The sequence below is a fragment of the Hibiscus syriacus genome, unplaced genomic scaffold (genome assembly GCF_006381635.1).
Source record: "Hibiscus syriacus cultivar Baekdansim isolate YM2019G1 unplaced genomic scaffold, ASM638163v2 tig00109925_pilon, whole genome shotgun sequence".
Taxonomy (NCBI): domain Eukaryota; kingdom Viridiplantae; phylum Streptophyta; class Magnoliopsida; order Malvales; family Malvaceae; genus Hibiscus; species Hibiscus syriacus.
In genome coordinates this window covers 502576-524240 of record NW_024062531.1, presented here as the reverse complement: position 1 = coordinate 524240, position 21665 = coordinate 502576, and the positions used below count along the sequence as shown (strand labels likewise).

Genomic DNA, 21665 nt, shown 5'->3' with positions numbered 1-21665 from the left:
ACAGAGAAATCTATTTAAAATTTTTTGAATTATAATTTAAACTATTATACATTTAGTTTTTCATATATATATATATATATATATATATTCTTACAAAATCAGTCGCTGCGTGTATATCTTAAATACTTACATTTGTTCGCATGCATATAATGAAAGGTATAATGCCAAAATTAACCCCCAATGTTTATCAAAAGAATCATTTTATCCCCTTTTCTTTTTGGGCATTTTAACCCTAACATTTCATTTTTAAGGTAAAAAAATTAATATTTGACTTAATAATCACTTAGATCCTTATTCTTTTTTTCCAGAGTATTTTGACCCTCGATGTTCAACTTTAGGCTAAAAATGTCTTTATGTTGAAATATTAACCGTTTAGTAACTATAAGTTTTCATCTATGAAGAGACTTTTTACCTCAAAATAAAACATTAAGGATAAAAAATGCTCCAAAAAAAATATGAGCCAAAATGACTATTTCGGTAAACATTTTGGGCTATTTTTAACATTACGCCAAAATGGAACTACTAAAATCAAGGTGAGACGAAGAGAAAAAGGACGTCATTGGTCGGACGGTCATAAATTGATTGGGCATATACCTCAGAGAATAATTTCCTTTTCTTACACATGCTCGGTCCCAACCAACCCTCTTTACGTAAGCCAATAACCAAATTCTTATAAAAAAAATTAAAAAAAAAAACACCATGCACAACTGTTTCTCCTGTTATTTTAATCTAAACTTCATTACCCTCCATCTTTACCTCCTCTGAGAAATTTCCTATAAAAAACACACACTGATGCCAAATAGAAGAAGCTTATAAGAGAGAAACCAGACAGATTCACGTATAGTCTTTTTGTCCTTCTGTAGTTGTTCAAGAAAGAAGGAAAAACACAATGAATGTAGAAGAGGAGGTGGAGCGACTCAAGGAAGAAATCCAGAGACTCGGCCAGATCCAACCTGATGGTTCTTACAAGGTTTCATTTTTCAATCTTTTTCCTATTATATCTGATCTGGGATTTTCTTTTTCTGCAAAAATTTCAATATTTTTTTATCTGGATCTGGGGCGCTTCAAGCTCTCCTTTTTGTTTGCCCCATTTCCCCTCTATAAGCTGATCTAGCTATATGATTGGCAGATCTGTTTACTATTTTTTATATTGATTCAAATTGTCCAGTTTGGGAAGGAAAACTGCTGAAACATTTATTAATGATGTATGTATAATCAACATTCAAACTAACATGTTCATCAAGCTTGTTATAAATTTCACTGTCCGGTTGGATTTGCCTAGGACTCGTCCGATCTCGAAACAGTTCCTCGTTTCCTTTTGTAGAATCAGTGACAATCTTTGTTCTACTCAATCCATTCTGCAAAACCAATGAAATATACATTTTTTTTCTAGTTTACAGCTAATCGGATTCTGTTATTCCATCTTCTGATTTCTTCTAAATTCAAGTAAATAAGCTTCGAAAATCTTACGGAAAGTATTTATGTCCAATATTCTTATCTTAATCTCCTTGTGGATATCATAGATGGCTACTGTAACCTACATCAATTCACCATAGTACGTACATTGCATTGAGATTTGAAGTTTGACGATGATTGGTACCTTCTTGTTCTAAGAATCTTATAGGCTTTTTTAAAGGGTTAAAATTGACATACTTGACATTGTTTTAGGCATGTTCACATCATCTGAAACTGCAATGCCAAAGTTGCATGATCTGGGGTTTCCCCATTTAATTTGTTTGACACCTATGTTGCTACAATTTACTTCTGTTTTTCCAGCAAAACTATAATATATGCTGTTTCATGTGTTCAAGGTCACATTCGGGGTGCTATTTAACGATGATCGATGTGCAAACATCTTTGAAGCACTAGTTGGGACACTAAGAGCAGCAAAGAAACGAAAAGTTGTTACATATGATGGTGAATTATTGCTCCAAGGAGTTCATGACAAAGTGGAAATTACACTCAAAGCTACACCAGCCTAGAGCAGCAACTAATGCAGTTCTAAAAGAATAAATTGCAACTATGGTTTTGCAGCAAAAGTTTGATGGATATTCTATGTATTTTTTTTCTCCAATTTCAATGGTGTTTTAAATCTTGTTTCAGCATAAGTACATGTACTATTGAATACTCTTCTATAAGATTTCCATTGTGTGTACGCCCAGATTTGTATATGTTTTCTTTTGGTTATGTTCAAAGTTTGATGTCTTCATCCATTGTTTGCTTCTAATGGCATAAACTGCAAGAGTGGACAACTATAAGCCAAAGCGGAAAGAAATGAAATGAAAAATTCTCAATTGGTCAAAAATGTTAGGTTTGAACGGAAAAATATCCTCATGAAGGGCAAGTGGGGATGAATGCTGAGGGTGTTTCATAAATGTCAAAGCGTTCAAGTCTCGATAAAGGAGAGTTGATTTATGGGGAGTGAGTTACAACTATTTGTGTAATAAAATGTTTGTTGGACCTCCAAATTCCAGTTATGTTTATCTAGACTTCAGCAGAAGTGTGGATACAGGCAGATGCTCCGTTATCTATAATGAAGTTCTTATACCTTCCCCGTGTCCAAATATGTCGCAAGCACGGGTATTTTAAGAAAAATGAATAGTTCGGATAACAACACATTATAAGTATCAAAAAACATTAAAAGGTATTTTAAGAGAGACGGGAGCTGAAAATTTTCTATTTAGCATAAAACTGAAATACTTGAGAGAGAATATCAATTACCTGAGATGCCAATTTATTGTCCATGTACAAGTTACGGGTGATCTAAATCTTCACTAGAAGAGATCAATCATTCTAAGAAATATCAGTATTGATGCTTACTAATACGTGCTACGAATCCTGCCCAAAAACACATCTTCGATACTAAAAACATATCAATGCATGATAAATTTTTAGCACAACATAAATATCCAAACTTCATAGCATAAAATTTTCTTGAAAAAATCCATCATATGAACAACTTGACCAAAAACATCTGCTTATTTTGTATGTACTCCAACCTAAGAGTTTATTTTCAACAAAAGAGTTCCACAACAATATTTCCAAGAGAACAATCTAAGAATGTGCGAATTATATCTTTTTGGGGGTTTATATGTCAGACATCTACTACCAAAATTGTAATAGAATATTAAATTGAATTGCACTTTGTGACTTGTGAGGATGCAATAGGGTAGCAAGAGAATAGCTTAAAATGCGGCCTTTGTGGGTGAAAATAACAACATAAGAGGTCATGGACCCTCATCATCAAGCCAACTAACCATGGTAAATATAATTTTTTATCAGTGGCTATAATAGTAACTCAAAACTAGACAGTAGAAGAAGGATATGATAGAAAATAGTGATCTCCATACGACATTCGCTACAGAATGTTTTGTGAACGATTAGAACCAAATTATTTTCCCGATGAACAGGGTTTGCATAGATGGCTAGACTAATGTACACTGCTTGAAAAATAAAAAGAAGAAAAAGCAGTTAAGTAGGCAACAACTTCAAGTTTTTCTTCTCCTTTTGTGAAAAACATTAGGTTTAAATGAAAGATTTCAGCGACCAGTGAGGATGAATGCTTGTAGGAGGCTCTGAGCCGCCTGGGTTTGATAAGGTGTCCCAGATATAACAACAATCCTGTCACTTGTTCCTATTGAGGTTCATGCACTATGACCTTGGCACCAGAGATCTGATTTATGTACACCACAGGAAAAGTTGATGTTGATTTAGATTAGATATCTCATAGATATTGTATATTGACATCAATAATGGTATCATGGTTAGGGAAGATACTTCGATTTTTTTGTTCTTTTAATTTGCTATTTTTTTTTTGCATGCATGGTAAACTGATAACAGAAAAGGTGAACTGAATTCAGTATGAGCTTTCAAAAATATTGAGAGTTTCGATTTTTTTGTTATTGTAGAATTCAAGGTAGAAGGTTTGTTCTTAACTGTTGTACATTTGGGAATTTGAACATGCTATTTTTAGTCAAGACCTTAGAATATGTTCTTAAATTGTTGTTGTAATGGCAATTATGGCATCGGTAATGACTAAATTTTAACTTTGATTGCCCTTTTAGTCTCACAGTCATGTGGTTTGATTTCTGCTTTTCAGGTTGTGCTGTCTTATGTTCTTCATTAAGTTCTATCAAGAGTTGATTTGCTTAGATGGTGTTTGTATAATTCTTTGTAGAATTAGGAGCAGAACCACTCCAACCAACTAAATACCATTTTTCCAACAATGCCAATAAAATAGTGCATGAATAGTTGAAAAAAAAACTATTACCTCTCTTAAGCGAGCTAGATTGCGACCGTTCTCCCCATAAACAGAGTCGATAACATTATCGGGAACTCTAATCTCTACAGTTGTATTGTTACAATAGCAGATCTGTTTCCACTGCAGACGTAAGAAGAATGGATCATTACTTCGCAATAGAAGATCAACGTTAATCATCAAGCCTAACTTATTATTTTCCCGACATACAAATTTTTCGGTAAGCTACCAACCTGCCAAGTTCTACTCCACCTCTATAAGAAGTCAATCCTCTTCCACTATCTGTGATGCCCCTTGGATTCAATCCAGTAGACATCTGCAATTAAGATCCAGCTACAGTTGAGTAGAACTATTCAACAATTCAATTCCAGCACATATGTTTGTGTTCATGAGTGAGACTAAGGTGCAAACATGTACGCACTCTCATCTAGGAGAATGGAAAGAAGCTTACTTCTGATGTCCTCAATCCTGCAGAACGAGGGCGATCTGAGCTATAGGAATGTCCATAGGGATTTGTGCTATCCGTTGCCAATGAAGTATGCCGACTAAGACTATGAGAAAAGCCGATTGATGCTTGCAACTCAAGAGGGGAATTATCCAACAGTCTTTCGTAAGGACTGGTCTCGATTAAAACTGAGGAACTGCTTTTTGCTCCGGCAGTTTTCAGTGAGATAGAAAATAGGTTATCTCTTAGTTTACCAGTCACATGATACATAGCATCTTTTACATTCATATACCCTCCTTGAATCTGTTTTAAAAAAGAATAATACCAACAATTAAGCAACTCATGCCTTATGAAACACCAGTCACATGATACATAGCATCTTTTACATTCATATACCCTCAAACACCAACAATTAAGCAACTCATGCCATATGAAACACCAGAATCATATCATTTTTCAAAATCTCTCACAATAACAGTATTAGAATAAGTGAAAATGCATTTGCAGCAAGGAAATGTAGGTTTTTCCTCGGCCAAAATCAGAATAAGTTGGAACAGCGAGGGAACCGGTTAGAATAACGGTTGTCATAACTCATAAAATGAAATGTTTTTGGGACAATTTATGTTATAAACAGATCATGCTGTCATGGTTTCCTTTTAACTCCAACAGCTACAGTATTAGAACCGTTTGTTCATATTTCTAGGATATAACTCTTCGATTGAAATTTAGGAAAGTAAAAACTTTACCACTTTTTTGCAAAGATTCCTCAAAAAAGAAGCTAGTTTTATATCAGTGAGCCTGTATATAATAATTAACAAAAGCTCTAGCGCACCTGTACCACTTGATCATTTCCACTGACACACTTGGGGACCTGGTCAGTTCCCAAAATCCAAATGCTGGTACCAGTCACTTTACGCATTTCAGAAATTGTTGCCCCTCCTTTTCCCAACAGACACCCAACTTGGCTTGAAGGAACTACGAGCCGGGCAGTGACATTTGAACCCTTACCTGAGCCTGAATCTATACCTTTTTCAATGGAAGCCTCATAAGCTCTTACAAAAACAAGGACAACAGCCTTTTGTGCCGGAGAATATTGTGATTCCGGGTCCTAAAAGATATCAAGTCAATGAGAGAATATCCATGACAGAAAAAAAAAATAACTTTAAGCAAATGTATAATGACATAGAAGATCAGAACATGACTGACCTCTGATGCAGTAACAGTAACCAACCGTTCATCACAATCAGTGAATGTAGCTCCAATGGTAACAGCAGCTCCTGTATCACTTTGAAGGGCTTTAATAGTTGCGCCTCCCTTTCCAATAACACCTCCAACCGTATCATTGAGGCAAAGAATTTTGAAAACCACTTCCTGCTGAAATGTTTTAGTATTCAAAGGAGAGGCATTCTCGGACTCCCGAGACAGAGAATGAAATCTGGTGGCATAACTGGTAGAGCCACTGGGTACACTAGGTACCAGGAAACTATGCCGTGAAAGATGATCTACTTCAAAATCAGGTAAATCCTCACGTGAAACCTCAATATGTCTATGAATTGATTCTTGAGGAAGAACATCAATCAATCTGTGCAATGGGTCCTGGGTGACGACCTCCATAGGTCCACGAAAAGTCTCTCGAGGAAGTGCCTCCATAGCTCTGAGGAAATGATCCTCAGGATGTAAGTCAATAGGTCTGCGCAAAGTCTTCTGAGGAAGTACCTCAATAGGTCTGCATAAAGTCTCTGGTTGAACTGGTCCAGTGCTTCTGGTTTCACTTACCGTTGTTTTATTTTCAGAAGGACAATCTTGGAGGCGGTACGAGACAGCAACAAGTGCTTTCTTTACAGCTAAAACAGACCCTTCAATCTACAAAATATACAGAGGAGCAACAATGAATATTTCTTTTAATGTATAACAAAAAGAAAATAGTAACAATAATGAGCAATCGCTTTAGAAGATAGTTGGACAATGTTAGTTAGACTGCATCTTAAATTCAACAGATTCCCACTTTCAGAATATTTTCATATTAAGTACAGTGATTCAGTGCTACATGTTTAATGCAATGATTGACAGAATAAAAATCCTTAAGTAATTACCATGATAAGGCTGCACATATTACTCGTTATCAACAACCTAATAAACCAAATCTGCCTAAAACCACTAACAAACTAATGTATCCTAGGTTTTCAAATATAGAAATTTTCGTGAGTTGCTTGAATACTCGACTAACTAATAAAATTTAAAATATAACAGATAGTGTGAAAGAAAATCAACATTTTTAGAAGTACTTATGAAGTCAACAAACCCCAAGACCAAGAAATAGAAACCCTAATTGAAGTACCCTGGTATAAAACACTTACCTCCACAATCTCCTCCGTAGGCCTGGCACAAGCCGGTAGTTTATCTGTCAAAATCCTAATTTTGGTCCCAGTATCCTCTCTTATCTTCTCCACTACTTTGCCTCCTTTTCCTATCACGCCCCCAGCTTGCTTAACCTCCACCAACAATCGACAAGAAACCATCCCCAAGGCCCCTCCATTGCTCTCGACGGCCACCTCCAAGATCCTCTCGAACACCTTCAACAGAGCTTCCTGCGCCTTGGACACTTCAATTTCCTCAACTCTACCACTGTCGCTGTCGTCGTCGCCTCCAAGATTTAGCTTGGTCCTGGTATCAATAGAATCGGGCCCTATGATGGTAATAACTCGGTCCGGGCTTTCGGCCGGGGCATCTTCAATCCGGATCTTAGTACCGGTAGACTGTTGCAGCTGCTTGATGACGCTACCTGACTTGCCAATGATGCCTCCGACACGGGACACGTGGCAAAGGAGACGAAAGGCAACGTGGCCGGGAGGAGTATGGAGAGTGGTAGACGGAGGTTTGGAACGCTTGGAAGTTCCGTTAGAAGAATTGGGTGGGTCGGGCATGGCTCGCTTTATTGGTATAGAGAAGAAGGTACTGCCCATAGCAAACCTAACCGGGGTAGATTGAAACAAAAACCAAAGAAGAAAAGGTCCAGAAAGCTTTGTGGGTTAATTAATTAATCAATTGATTGGTTAATTAACCAATTAATTAATTAAAATTGACATTTTTCTCTTGTTGTTTTAGTCTGCCTGGAAAGAAGATAGAAAATTCAGAAAACGAAGGCACAGAGAGACACAGAGAGGGGTTTTGGAGTTTTCTCCGGAATTCGAGGTTAAAGCGAAGGGGTCTACGGCTACTGCTGCAGATGATACGCCGTCGTTTTCAAGCGGAATTGTTGACGGGTGGATTGTTTTAAGAGCCATTGGATCCAACGGTACGTATGACGCGTTTTATGTATGGGTTAATCTCGCCAGAGCACTGAACTTAGACTTTTAATTTTTTTATTAGGTTAAAATTGATTATAAAATAATATATATTTTAAATATTAAACTTTTAATTTTTACGGAAGCTCGTTCTGTTAATCATCTTCTTCATCGGCGGCAAAACATAACAGATGCAAGATTTTTCTTCAAAATAACTTTGTCTTGTCGGTTTGTTCTCTTTCTGTTTTAATCTTTGCCTTTTTGGTGAGTTTTGATTTTGAACTATTGATAATCGATATGTTCTCTCTCTTGATTTTTTGGGTGTAAATTTAGGCTTTCTTATTATTTTGGCAGTAACGGTAGAATAGTATTAATAGTGTCCCGTTATCGACGCTATCTACCGTTACCCGTTAGATTGCGGACGCGATGGACCGCTGTCGACGTGAATCCGATACCCACCGTGAAAATCGTTAATATCGTTTTCGGACGACGGCGCTACCGCAATAGCGACTGCTATAGCGTTTGCGGTCCGCTATTTGAATCCCTACCTCAAACTTAAAAAACAGACTTAATGTGATTATTTGATCAATAATTTTCGTTGTTGATCGTTACGATCAGGGTCGTGGCTAGGTTTTCGGGGGCCCTGTACAAATTCTTATAAAGGAGCCCTTATTTTCTAGATATATTCGATTTCAGGGCAACAATAGTGGCGGTTTTTTGACAAACGCTGCAATAGGTCCATCTATAATGGCATTTTTTCAATAAAGTCGCAACAATAGTGGTGTTTTTTTAAAAACGCCGCAATAAGTCCATCTATAGTGGCGTTTATGAGAAAAATGCCACTATAGATATACTTTTTTGGACCCTATTTTTTTGGGGCCCCGCCGAGCCAGCCACAACCCGATGCATACATAACACTTCACAGTACTGACGTGACAACTAAGGTGACCAGTGACGTAGTTGATAATATGACAAATAAGCTAAATTGATTTTTTCATCGAGTTCGAGGTTAAATTGGGGTTTTTTTAAAAATTCAAAGGCTTATTTGATTTTTTAGAAAAATATTTTTAATTTTTAATTTAAACTATACAAATTGAGAAAAAAATATAAAATATTAAAAAAATTAAATATATATTAACTAGAATGATTGAAAATATTATTGTTAAATGATTAATTCAATTTAGAGATAAATTCTAATGTGAATTTTATTTTATTTAGAAGTACAATTATATTGTTATGTACATTTTAATGTGACTTTTATTTTATTTTTATTTTATGGAGATGAAACTATTCCTTGAAAAATTAAAAAAATATATTAAAGAGAATAAAACAAACCTCAAACACGTGGATTTCATATTTAATGAATTTTAGTTTCCTCTATCATGTTATTGTTATATTCATTAAAATACTCTTTTAGTTTCCTCTATCATGTTATTGTTATACATAAATTTTAATTTTATAACTTTTAAATTTTTTATAATATTTTATAATATTTATTTAGTTCAATTCTATAAAAAAACATTAGTGAAATCAAATTAGAAAGACATATAAAGTTTAAGATAATTAGAAGTAAATGTATAAAATAAAAATTTGTATAGAATGGAAATTCATGTTTACATAAATAAAAATCATGTTAAATTCAAGATAAAATATCATAATATATTTTTAACTTTTAATAATTTAATTTTTATTTTTGATATTTTGATATTTAATTTGTTGAATAATTTTTTATTTTAAATTAGAAAAAAATTATTTTTATTTTTCTAAAAATCAAATAAGTCCATAAACTTTTAAAAAAGAAAACCAGTTTGACCCTTGTACTCAACTAAAAGTTTTAATTTAGTCCATCTATCGCATTATCAACCATCATAGATTGCCACGTCAGCACCTTGAAGACAGTCAACGACAAAAACCGTTAATTAAAAGGTCACATTTAATTTTTTTTAAAGTACGAGAGCGTCATATACTCTTTCACCTATACATAATAAACATGACGCGCACACATAATTTGATTCATTTATTATTAATTTCACTGTAAACTTTAGAACTGATTGAAGAAGAAAAAGAAGCAATGAAGAACTTGGAATATTTTTGTTTGATAGAAGAAATTGAAATATTTTAAGCGTGTCTTTAATTTTTATTTATATATTATATCTAATTAAAAATTAATGTAATGATCAAATCCTAATAACTGAGCTCTTTAAGACAAGTCTTTCAAAGATCTAACAGCAGCAAACAATAAAGCAATATGTTTTTAACAATGGGTTGAAACAGAAAGCTCAATAACACTGCTCAAAATATATGCCTCTGAAATCTCTGCCTACACTATATATATATATACACACACACACACACACAAAATGTTAAGCAAAAAAAAAAAAAAAAGCTTAGATTCCAGCTTTGAAGCTTATCTGGTAGCTGCATTGCATCACAAAATAAGGCCAACCATAAGCCTTTATGCATTTCAGCTCCACAGGTCAAATATGCATGCCCAAATCTCTACCCAATAGACCGACAAATATCATGTAGGAACTGCAAAACATGCACATAAAGAAGCAAGTTTTCAACATTGAATATTTACTCAAAATAGCAACGATATTTAACAGATGCTACAGATACATGTTATGCTTCTGCAATAAATTTTAGAGAGAAAGATCCCATGTCGATTACTCTTATGCTACAGATACGTGTTATGTTTCAGCAATAAATTTTTGAGAGAGAAAAGATCCCATGTTGATTACTCTTAGTTATACCAACCTTATGAATAACAATTACTTTGAAAAATATCATTTATGTAGTCATACTCATATAAGGGTTGGAAAGGGAGGTGTTTACTCAATCACAAAACTATGCCACCTGATTACTTTTTGCCTACTATAATTGATGGTATGTGGCAAACAAAGGTAGTGGAGCATTTAGAAAAATTATCCAGACGAATGCATAATAGGCTTACTTGTTTAACAACAAGATTCACGAGGCAGTAAATGAATTTGGATCTGTTTCTTGCCTCTAGTTCTTGATAACATCGTACTTACCCCATACGCCGTCTGAACAAAATAACAAACATGCTCAATAACTATGTAAAACGGACTATGGTTGAAGTCTTAGTCGATTGAAGAACACCAAGAAGTGATATTCAGGAGCCCAGTATACAAATCCAACAACAGGTCCTCCTTTGATGTACTGTTTGAATTAGCAATTTAGAACATCAAATAATTAGCATCTATTTGAGAAGTAAAGACATTGAATCAAATGAATCATCAGACCAGAGAGAGAAACCTTTCCATCAAGAATAACAAGCTCGCCATCAGCCCATCGAGGGTTTTGAAATCCCGGGTCAGCAAGTCTCCCTTGCCCTTTATATCGAGCAACCTGAATTGAATATAAGACCACAAAAGCTCCTTAATAAAAGGGTATAAAGAAAATCTCAAAGAAAACTCAAACTACCAATGCAAGCTTAAACATACCACTCCAAATTCTTCAGGAATTATTCCTTTATGTGGCAGCTGATATCTTTTACCAACTCTGGCTCGAAATGCAACCTGTAGATATTTCATGGTACAAGGAGACAAACTAAATAAAGTAGATAATCATTCCAAGGATAAACATCAGCAAACAAACAGGAAAACACAAATGGACATTCAGCAGCATTGAACATGCATAAATCATTCAGCAGTTCAAAATTAAATGATCCCCCGTTCAAGCTCCATAAAAGCTACCACCATTCATAACAGAGTTAAAGGGTTAAATTAAACAATGAAATCACCTGGCCTGCTGGTACATAAGGATCCCCAGTTAATTTTACAGCTTCCACATATTCATAAAATTCAAGATCTGAAGGCTCATTACTCCCATCATCCACTTGCCACTGGCCAAATTTACGTCTAAATTGAATGACTTCGGAAGTGTGAAGCCCATGTGCACCAATATACAGTCCTGACCAAACAAACATATTGTAAATACAATATTTTGCGACAGACATGAATAACCATAGTGATAAAACATCAGAGCAGAGGGCAACAGAAAATAGAGTAAACAAAATAGATGATGTTAGAAATCACCATTTAGAGGATCTGATGACAGTGCAGTTTCAATGCGATGGAACGTAGTTGATCCAGATAGTGATTGATTTGAGCTTGATTGAGAGTGAGATTTATTAATTTGCCAACATCTTTCAGAAGCTGCGTGGTGGAAACTAGTTAGCAAAACAAGCATCATAGAGTAAAAACTTAAATGAGAAATGACCTATATAGCTCATTCTACAAAACTTATTCATTGCGTTTTAATATATTGAACCTACCTTTAAAGGTATCTTCTCTTTACCACTGCCAACAAATTCAGCAAGATCAAGCATTATGTTATCCATGCTATGTTGATTGTGAGCATTTGATTTTCTATCCATTGAACCCTTTGTCTTGAGACTAGAATCTAGCCGGTTTACGCCTTTTTCTGTAGAAAAGGAAAATGATAGGCGCCCCTTTTTCACTAGCTTAGCTGGAACTCTAACTGATTCTACCGCTGGCACACTACTGGAAAGTTTTTCTACAAGACCACCAACAACAACTTTAACTGCAATTTCGCCTCGCCTGTCACTATCAATAACTCCATCATCAGCATCCATCTCAAACCAATCTCTCTCTTTGTCATTTTCACCCTTAATTTCATCATCCAATTCTATACTTTCCACCTCAGCATCTTTTTCTTCATCATCTTCATCTATTATCTGTTCAATCACCTTAGATATAAAATTTTGGTCTACTTTCCCAGGTGCACTGACTTTCAAGACCTTGACCTTTACACCAGGAACCATGTCATGCAATATATTTTGAAAACTAGTTAGTCCCTCACCCACATCAGATCCATCATCTGCATCATCATCTGCATCATCATCGTCTTCTTCTTCCTCTTCTTCTTCCTCTTCTTCAAAATCACCATCTTCATTATCTTCGGTACTCACAACAAAAAGATCACTTTCTTCAAGGGATCCTGATGGACTCGAGCAGCCAGTGGCTTCTGATGTTTTAGAAGACACCATTGAAGTATCTTCGAACACACTACTTCTTTTCAAGTACACAGCCTGAAAAACACCAAATAAGGTAGCGTTCGAAAAAAAATTAAATGCAACTAAAAATTGAATACTAGGAGTGCTAAGCAGGATTCCTGAAAAACACACAGACGTGTGTGCGCACCTATGGTTTATTGTATCACATCAAAAACATACAATAAGCATACACAAAAATTATAGGACAATCATTATTAGAGAATTGATTTACTATCATTATTCTAACATTATTCTAACAAAGGACCATCAAGCCAAAACGAAAAAAGAATTGTCAGCATAAGAATTATCATTATTAGAACCTTGAACACAAATATAGAACACCTGGGTGACTACAAACATCAGAAAATTATGCAGCAATTGGAAAAGAACATAAACAAAAGATACCTGCTGTTTGTATTCACCTTTCTCATTTACAGTAAGAAAGATCTCAAATAAGGGTACACCAACTGGTGCAGTGGAGAGTTGCCTGAAAGGAAGGTATCAGTCTAACATGAACTCAGAAACATCCATTGAAATTAGAAATCTAAGTCCAAGAAAGATGCAGAAGAAAACGGAAGCCAATACAAAATTTCCGCACAGGAAAAGAAATGCTCCCCATGTTAATTGTTAATCGCATGCTTACTATTATTAGAGAATATACATGTGAACAGAACATACAAATTATCTATCATATAGTGGAACATGAGAGTAATTACCTAGGACTAAAACTCCTAGCGACATATCTGCCATGTTCAGCTGTTATTCGTATAATCAGACCATAAGGATCTTTGGTATCATCTGAAAGACCAGCCCACCATCCAACCTGAAACCAAAACCATAAAACCAAACCATATTTACCTTACCATCCAGTATAAAATAATATGTTTCCTTTTTTAAATTAAAAAAAAAAGTTCAATTACCAATCCAGCACCAGCATTATCTCGGAAAAAGGCGGCATCTTCAAAATGTTCTTCCATTACTGCTCTCTGAAGTGATAACAAAACAGGCCAGTAAGAACAATGGAAATTTCTCTTCCTCTTTTTCCTTAAAATGTTAATAAAACGATATCAAATTCGTACATTTAAATTGGATATGACTCTGCCAACGGTGTCATTTGCAGCAGCAGCCGCAATTGCGACCTTTAACCTAGCAGCATCCTCATAATTTTCTCTATGCACAGCTTCATGTAACTGTGACTGTTTAAATGCACAACAATAACAACAAGAAATAGTAAAGCTTATAATTTGTAATCAAAGGCATTCCATTTAACTTTCACGCTTTTTAATTCAACAAAAAAATAAGGACAACAAAGAAGCATAGACTCGTTTTGACCTTCAAAAGGGAAATAAGGCGTTCTTGTTCATCGACTTGTTCGAAATGCTTTTTCCATCGACCCCAATCCCAATCGTCCTCTTTGTCTCCCCGACGCCATCCGTTCCCGGTCTCGCCGGCGCTTCTGAGGTCCTTACGGAAAGGATTCATGTAGGAATCAAATCGCTTGATGACTTTTCTGATAACGTCTTGAACGGCGGAGTCCCAACGCCAGCTAAAGGAATTATTATTGGAGCAGCGACAGAGAGTGGAGTGGGGAAGCCTCGACGGAGGGTAAAACGATCTTTTAAAGGAAGGAAATTGATTGCCCGGGAAAGTAAGATTACGAGACGAAGAAGCCGGTATAGAAGCCATCACAAAATCTGGAAGAAAACCAAGGTCCCCCTCCGTTTATTACTAGTCAAAATCCTTCCTTTTCCCTTTGTTTCTTTCAGGAGAGAAATTCAGTAAATTTTCCTCAAAAAAGGAGAAAACTGGGTTTAGAGGAATTGATTTGTGAGCGATGACACAGTAAAGTTATGTGATTTTTTTTAGCATTCAGGTGTCGGTTGCGTTACAGAGTTCGACACTTGACATCTCAACCCCATCCTTTTCGATAAGAATATTACTTCAACTATTCCAGTCCTGCTTTTTAATTATATTATATTTTATGGCATAGGATTTTTTTTATATCGGAAAAGAGGGAAGGAGACATGTTGAGGGTAATATAAGTTAGTTTTACTGTGCGACATTTTAATATAAAATTAAAATAAAATGTTATTGATTTTGTTATTATTTAAATAATAAATTGGTAAAAAATTATTTAAAAAATTATTATTTTTATATAAAATATTTTTTTTAATATTTTCGATAAAAGTGTCCAACAATAACAAAATCGATAGAAAAAATAACAAAATCAGTAACGCTTTTTCAAATCTGATAAAATGACAAAAAATAACAAAATCGGTAGAAATATTAATATTTCTAGTATTTTTTACCGATTTTATTATTTAAATAATAATAAAATTGATAGCGCATTTTTTTAACAATATATTAAATCTGTCGCATGTGAGCATTTCCGGTAATCTCAAAGCAACCTTTGTCTAATATCTTTGGCTTGTAAAAATTTTACTTTTTTGTCAAATTATAGTTTGGTCCTTGTAATCTACTTGTTTTAAAATTCTAGTTCTTCTTTTTAACTGATAAATTTTAGGGGTAAAAAAAGGATACAATTGTAATCATAGGGACCGATAATTATGAATAGCTTATATTAAAATCGCTACAAGTTAATGAAATTAAACATTTTATTTTATAGTTAATATTAAATGTTATTTGTCAAATCATTTATGTTTATATTTAATAGTATAATATATATTTTTCAAAACCTTTCCACTGTGATTCTTTTAATTGAAGAGCAATTAAATTTTAAATTGATAAAAAATTTATTGAGTTATTTTAGTGATAAAAATCAGTGTTATTTTTTTTAAAGAATTCACATTTAAATAGTTGCGTATGTGAAGTGTATACACATTATTAATTATTAAGAAATATTTTAAATAAATATTACCATATAATTATCATAAATTATTAGGTAAAGTGCATAAATGGTCCCTGATAATAGGATATTATTTTTTTGAATCTCTCGATCATTAAAAGCTACAAAATGATCCTCGACTACAAGTCACTACTTTATTGAGTCCCTCAACTATTAAAATTTACAAAATGATCACCTGACTATTCATATATTCCAAACTCATTATTTTTCATTAAAAGATTGACGTTCCTTTGTGCTTGACGTTCCTTTGTGCTTGACTTTAACCTTTTAACTAAGATATGATAAAAGATGAGCTCAAAATCTCTAACGATTATGTAGTTCAAACGGTTCTGGGATCGAATTTCATCATATCCCAATTAACAGGTTAACGTTCAGCTTGGACGATCATTAAATTTAAAAAAAAATTACGAGTTTAAAATATATAAATAGTAGGATGACTATTTTGTAACTTTTAATAGTCGATGAACTAATCAAAGCATCACCTTATAATAAGAGGATTATTTTAAAAATTTTAATAGTTAATGACTTAACAAAGTAAGATATTATAATCAAATTACCATTTATGTATTTTACCTTAATTTGTTTGAATAATTAATTTATAGATAAATTTAAATAATCAAATTATAATATTAATTTAGATAATTATGAAATCCGAGAGCCATCGTGTTATATTCCGCAAACCCCACAACAAAGAAAATTTAAAGATCAATATAAATCGATTTAAGTGATAAATAATTTAATATCACTTCAATAATATCATAAATTTAAATTTTTATGTATATAAAAAATATCAACTAAGAAATTTATCCATATAAGAGACTCTAGAAGAAGAAAAAAAAAATATCTAAATGACTCCACCGGCACGTGGCAATGGAAAGGTTCAGTACTTCACTTGGTTTGAATGGCAGGTGAAAGTATCCTACTTTCACCAATGAACAACTCAATCACTGAGATAACAAGGAATTGCGTGTCAGTTGAGAGATTCGAAGATTGCTTCACTAATTTAATTTCTTAGGGGTTTTCTCAGATGAAAAGGGAAAAAAGTTTAACCCAAAATGTCCAGAAATGGAGATCCAGAGGGCGGGGAGCCACAGCCGCCGGGACCGTCTTCGAGCGCCAGGGTAAGGCCGGGACCCGACCCGTTACTGGTGGTGTGCCGATGCTTTAGCGTTATAACCTCTCTATCTTCGACTCTCTGCATTGCCGTCAATATTCTCTCTGCTGTTCGATCTTTCAAGAATGGATCCGATGCATGAATAATTTATCTGTTTTTTTTCCTTTTTCTATTTAATAAAATTTGACCCTTCTCTATCCCTAATATTAGGTTTTTGATGGGATTTTCCGATGTTACGCGGTTGTAATTGCTTTCTTTGTGGTTCTGGCGGAAACAGAATGGGGATTCATAATCAAGTTCTGGAAGGTTAGGGTTTTTTCTTTTTGGGAAAGGGAATCTATATCCTTGAAGATGATATGGTATTTAATTTCAGATAAATCAACAAATGATGATTTTTTTAACCCTAAAAATGCAGGTTTTGGAGTACTGAGCTGGTAGGGGTATGCTTCAAATCTTGTATGTCTTATATTGCAGTAAGATTTTTTTTGTTTCTCCTCCTATGATACCAATTTTTACTCTGCAATAATACTTAATTTTACAATTTTTTTGTTGAATAATCACACCTTTTAATTTCTTCTTTCTAACTTTTCTGTTTTTCACTTCAGTGTAGCAGTTATGACGAGAGCTTTTCCTGATTATTCGAAAAGGCAACAGGATATTGTTCTTCTTCAGAACATAGCGAGCTATCTGCTCCTTGCTTGCGGTGTAGTCTATGTTTTTTCGGTAAGATAATGAACCTATCGTCCTATGTTGCCATGAAAATTTCTAGGCTAAATCAACTGAAGGTTGAAAGAATACTGGCCAAGATTATCAATCATAATAATTCAACTGAATTACAGATTTACCGTTTCTTTTTTCTTTAATCTTGTGTTCCAAGCGTGGTTTGAGTTTCTTGGTGTCTATCTATTGGCTAATTGTTTTGACATTTATTGTAGTTTAGGGTTATGTTACTCAAATTAGGATGCAAGTGTTGTGCTGGATACAGGTTTGTGTCTAACATGGGTATGTTTGAATTTTTCTAAGTTTTTCCCATGTCCTTGGAGGATCATGTCCTCCATGTCTGAAAATAGTCCAACATGGGCATCGTACATGAGTGGTTCAAGGAAAAAAAATGAAGAATTGGAGTAACATAGGCGGTGGCGGATCCATAAATATTTTTCTGGGCGGGCACATATGTATAAATAATAAAAAAAATTCGTATCTGGCAGACATGAATAAAATTTCAGAGTGGGCTCCTTCAGTAAAGTGAACAACTAGTATAAAGAAATTACAGGGTGGGTACATTCAGTAAAATAAACAACTAGTATAAAGAAATTCGGACTCCAAGGTGGGCACATGCATCCGAACATAGGTTTAAGGCTATTATCCACTTTCATGTCATGAAAAATATAGTTTGGTCCAATTCTTATCAATATATATATATATATATAGTTTTGGGGTGGAAATGAGGCAGGGGGTTCAGAGCTGTGGCTTGAGTTGAATTTATGTCTACTACTTGATTGTATCAATGATTTCTCAGGGACTCTTATGCATTGGCTTGCTCAAACATTCATGCCAGGAAAAGGAAATTGCAAGGGAACAAGCAGTTAGAGATCTGGAGGTAAGCGATGAGAGTTCATATTCGGCCTATTGGTTTACATCATGCTTTGATGATTAGTTTTTATGTATTCTTTTGTTTGATCAATCGAGGTATAGTCATAATGTGAACGTCTTTCTGGGATCCAAACTTCTCCTACCACATTAACTCAAGTGTTCTTAAGTTGACACACATGAACTGCAAGAACACTCTTGCACTTCATCACTAGTGATTGTTGATACGCTATTGAATTCAAGAAAAATCAACGCATTAATTACGTGACATTCGATATTTTTCTATTTGGTATTGATTTATATGCATTACAGTTTCATACCACGAAAGTATCATAATTGTGAATTAATTTTATCGTCAAACAAGGCCTTTTTTGTTTTCTAAAACAAATAAAAAGAAAATACGTTAATCTCATCGACTTTGATGTGCAGGAATTGGAGAGACGAAGAGAAGAACTTGAACAAATGCTGTTGACAGAAAGGGGATGAAGGTGTGTGATTAAGTAAATGAACCATGGGACATCTTGATCCTGTTGTGTGTTAAAGTTTTTCTTCCCAAGATGCTTCATTGTATTATTCACTAATGCTTTCTTCAAGTAGGAGACTTAGAAACAGCATTTCCCGTTGAAATTCTTTCGGATTGCATATAGAATATTTTTCAAACTTTTCTAATTCAGAGCCTTCATTTTGTCTTCTCGTCTTGTATTTATACATGTGTATATTAGTAATCGTTGTCCTTTGTTTGTTGACAATTACAACGAATCTTTATAGTTTCCAATGTGTTAATATTACATATATATGTTTTTAATTATATATGCTTATCACTTTATTTTAAGTATTATCATATGCTTATTTCAACATGATACTTGAATTTGTAGATTTTTCATTTGTGCAACATTTTGCTTTACATTTGTGATCCAACGTCAATTTTAATGGGTTTTTTTGGCCCAATACCTCAAGCGAGTAAATTATTTAGGGTATTGGGTATACCCAGAGTTTATTTTGGGGAATACGAAATTTTCTACAATGCACCCTGAACTCGTCACCTCTAGGTGATAAGTTTCGTCGGATATTAATTTTTAAATGATCATCGTATAGAGGGCCCCATGTGAGCCGTTATTTTAGTATTAATAAGACTTCATGTTGAGGTGATGAGTCATTAAAAATATTTTTATAAAAAATTAAAATGAAAATAAAATTTATAAATTAAAAAAATGAAAATCGTCACCTCGACGTGACTAGTCATTCAAATTCAAAAATACTAGTCGTTTTCTAGTCGTTGGTTAACGGGCAGACAGGGCAACGTCAACAACAGTCACTTAGAACTCATCACCTTGAGGTGAAGAGTTAGGTCGAGTAAAATTTAAAACAAATTAAGATTAAAAGAAAATTAATTTTATTTATATTTTAAAACATACAAAGTAAATAAATAATGGCAAAAATTAAATTAATTACAAAAGAAAATTTACCTATATTTCCTAAGTTTTTGACGATGCTGAGGAGTCGTCGAATAATAATAGCGCAGGGCTCGTCGAGTTCGCCAGGGTCGTACACCTTGATCATCGTCGCCACCGTCGTCCTCGTTATTGTCTTGCTGAGGAGGTGTACTCAACACACTTTACGATCCACCTTCGAAATACGGTGATGAATTTATGTCATTTGATGCCATCATTGTCGTAACTGCTTCGACTTGGCTGCTACTTTGTTTACCATATAGGATATTGTAACACCCCAACCCGTATCCGACCTGGATACAAGACCGAGATGTCACATTAACATTTCAAAACCTTTATACTTGCAAAATAACAGAACATTTGAACTTATATTAAGAAAATACGATCATATATTGTTGAATTGTGTTTGTTATAAATTTTTGAGGCAAAAACGTATTTATGAACAGTAAAATACGGTATGAACAGTACATTGAACAGTAATAAACAGTACCGTGAACAGTAACCTACTACAGTACCAAATGCTAAAATTTTCCAGATTGCTGCCAGGTAACCGATTCCCCTGCTACAGGAAACCGATACTCTACTATAGTACTGCTACAGTACTTCTACAGTACTGCTACAGTACTTCTACAGTACTTCCGTAAAACATACATAAACTCTTAAAAATGTAACCGTTCATTATTATACATTTACCATTTACATAAATATGTTTAAAACATTCTAAAATTTGATCATAACACACATACTTAATTTAAAGATTTTGTTACATGCCAACCTATTTAACACATAGTAATACATACTCTTTAATCTACTTCTGATCTGAACTTCAAGTGGAGATATGTTGATCTACTGAGCTTATAATGGATCTATCTGCTTTTCGGTACCTACGTGTAAAATACTTACACGTTAAGTCATAGACTTAGTGAGGCATAAACATATAATAAAGAATTTCTATAATTATAAATATTTAATCAAGTATCTAATAACAATTATACATATTACATTATAAATCCATACTGTCATATAAGAATCAGTATAAGCAATAATAATATTTTATCATGCAAACCTGTACACACTCTTTACATCTTTTATAAGCCCATGAACACTATTGAGAACTCAAGGTATATGAGTACGATGAGGTTGTGTACACTTATGTTGCACCACATCTCATATTGTTGAGTTAATCGATTGACTGAATCGGCCAAGAGGGGGGGTGAATTGGCAATAAAAATTTTGGTGGAAACTTTTGCAGAAAATTGAAAGAAATTGCACAGCGATTTGGAGTGGTTCGACTTTATCAACCAAAGTCTACGTCCACTACCTTAGCTATCCACACTAAGGATTTTCCAACAAATTCACTAATTTGTTCTTTCTTTTGAGGCCAAAGAGATAACCTTACAACTCCCTCAAGAATATACCCCAATTCTTGAGAACACTCTTTTCTCAAAAAGAAATACAAATTTGCAAACTTACAAGAAAAACCTCACAAGGCAAATATGTTTGCACAATTCTAGAACAAAGAAAGAACACTCAAGAATAAATACAATTGAGCACAATAAGTGTTCTTGAAAGCAAAATGAATATTGAATGAAAAATAGGCTTGAAATGCTCAAACT

The 21665-nt window shown here is 34.1% G+C and overlaps 1 protein-coding gene and 3 pseudogenes across 1 annotated transcript; 2 read left to right on the top strand and 2 right to left on the bottom strand.

Moving 5' to 3' along the window:
* Positions 1–825: 825 nt before the first annotated feature.
* On the top strand, positions 826–2006 carry LOC120210567 (costars family protein). The gene is made up of 2 exons (XM_039209270.1): positions 826–970; positions 1812–2006. The coding sequence occupies exons 1-2, from the start codon at positions 890–892 to the stop codon at positions 1980–1982; spliced, it is 252 nt and encodes an 83-aa protein (XP_039065201.1). The 5' UTR covers positions 826–889; the 3' UTR covers positions 1983–2006.
* A 1299-nt stretch (positions 2007–3305) lies between these two features.
* On the bottom strand, positions 3306–7801 carry LOC120210565 (annotated as a pseudogene).
* Positions 7802–10363: 2562 nt separating this feature from the next.
* LOC120210562 lies at positions 10364–14883 on the bottom strand (annotated as a pseudogene).
* A 1926-nt stretch (positions 14884–16809) lies between these two features.
* On the top strand, positions 16810–19343 carry LOC120210563 (annotated as a pseudogene).
* The last annotated feature ends 2322 nt before the right edge of the window (positions 19344–21665 follow it).

Coding starts and splice junctions, on each gene's coding strand:
- LOC120210567 (XM_039209270.1), top strand. CDS start 890: ATGAATGTAGAAGAGGAGGTGGAGCGACTCAAGGAAGAAATCCAGAGA. Junction 971..1,811: donor AACCTGATGGTTCTTACAAG/GTTTCATTTTTC, acceptor CATGTGTTCAAG/GTCACATTCGGGGTGCTATT.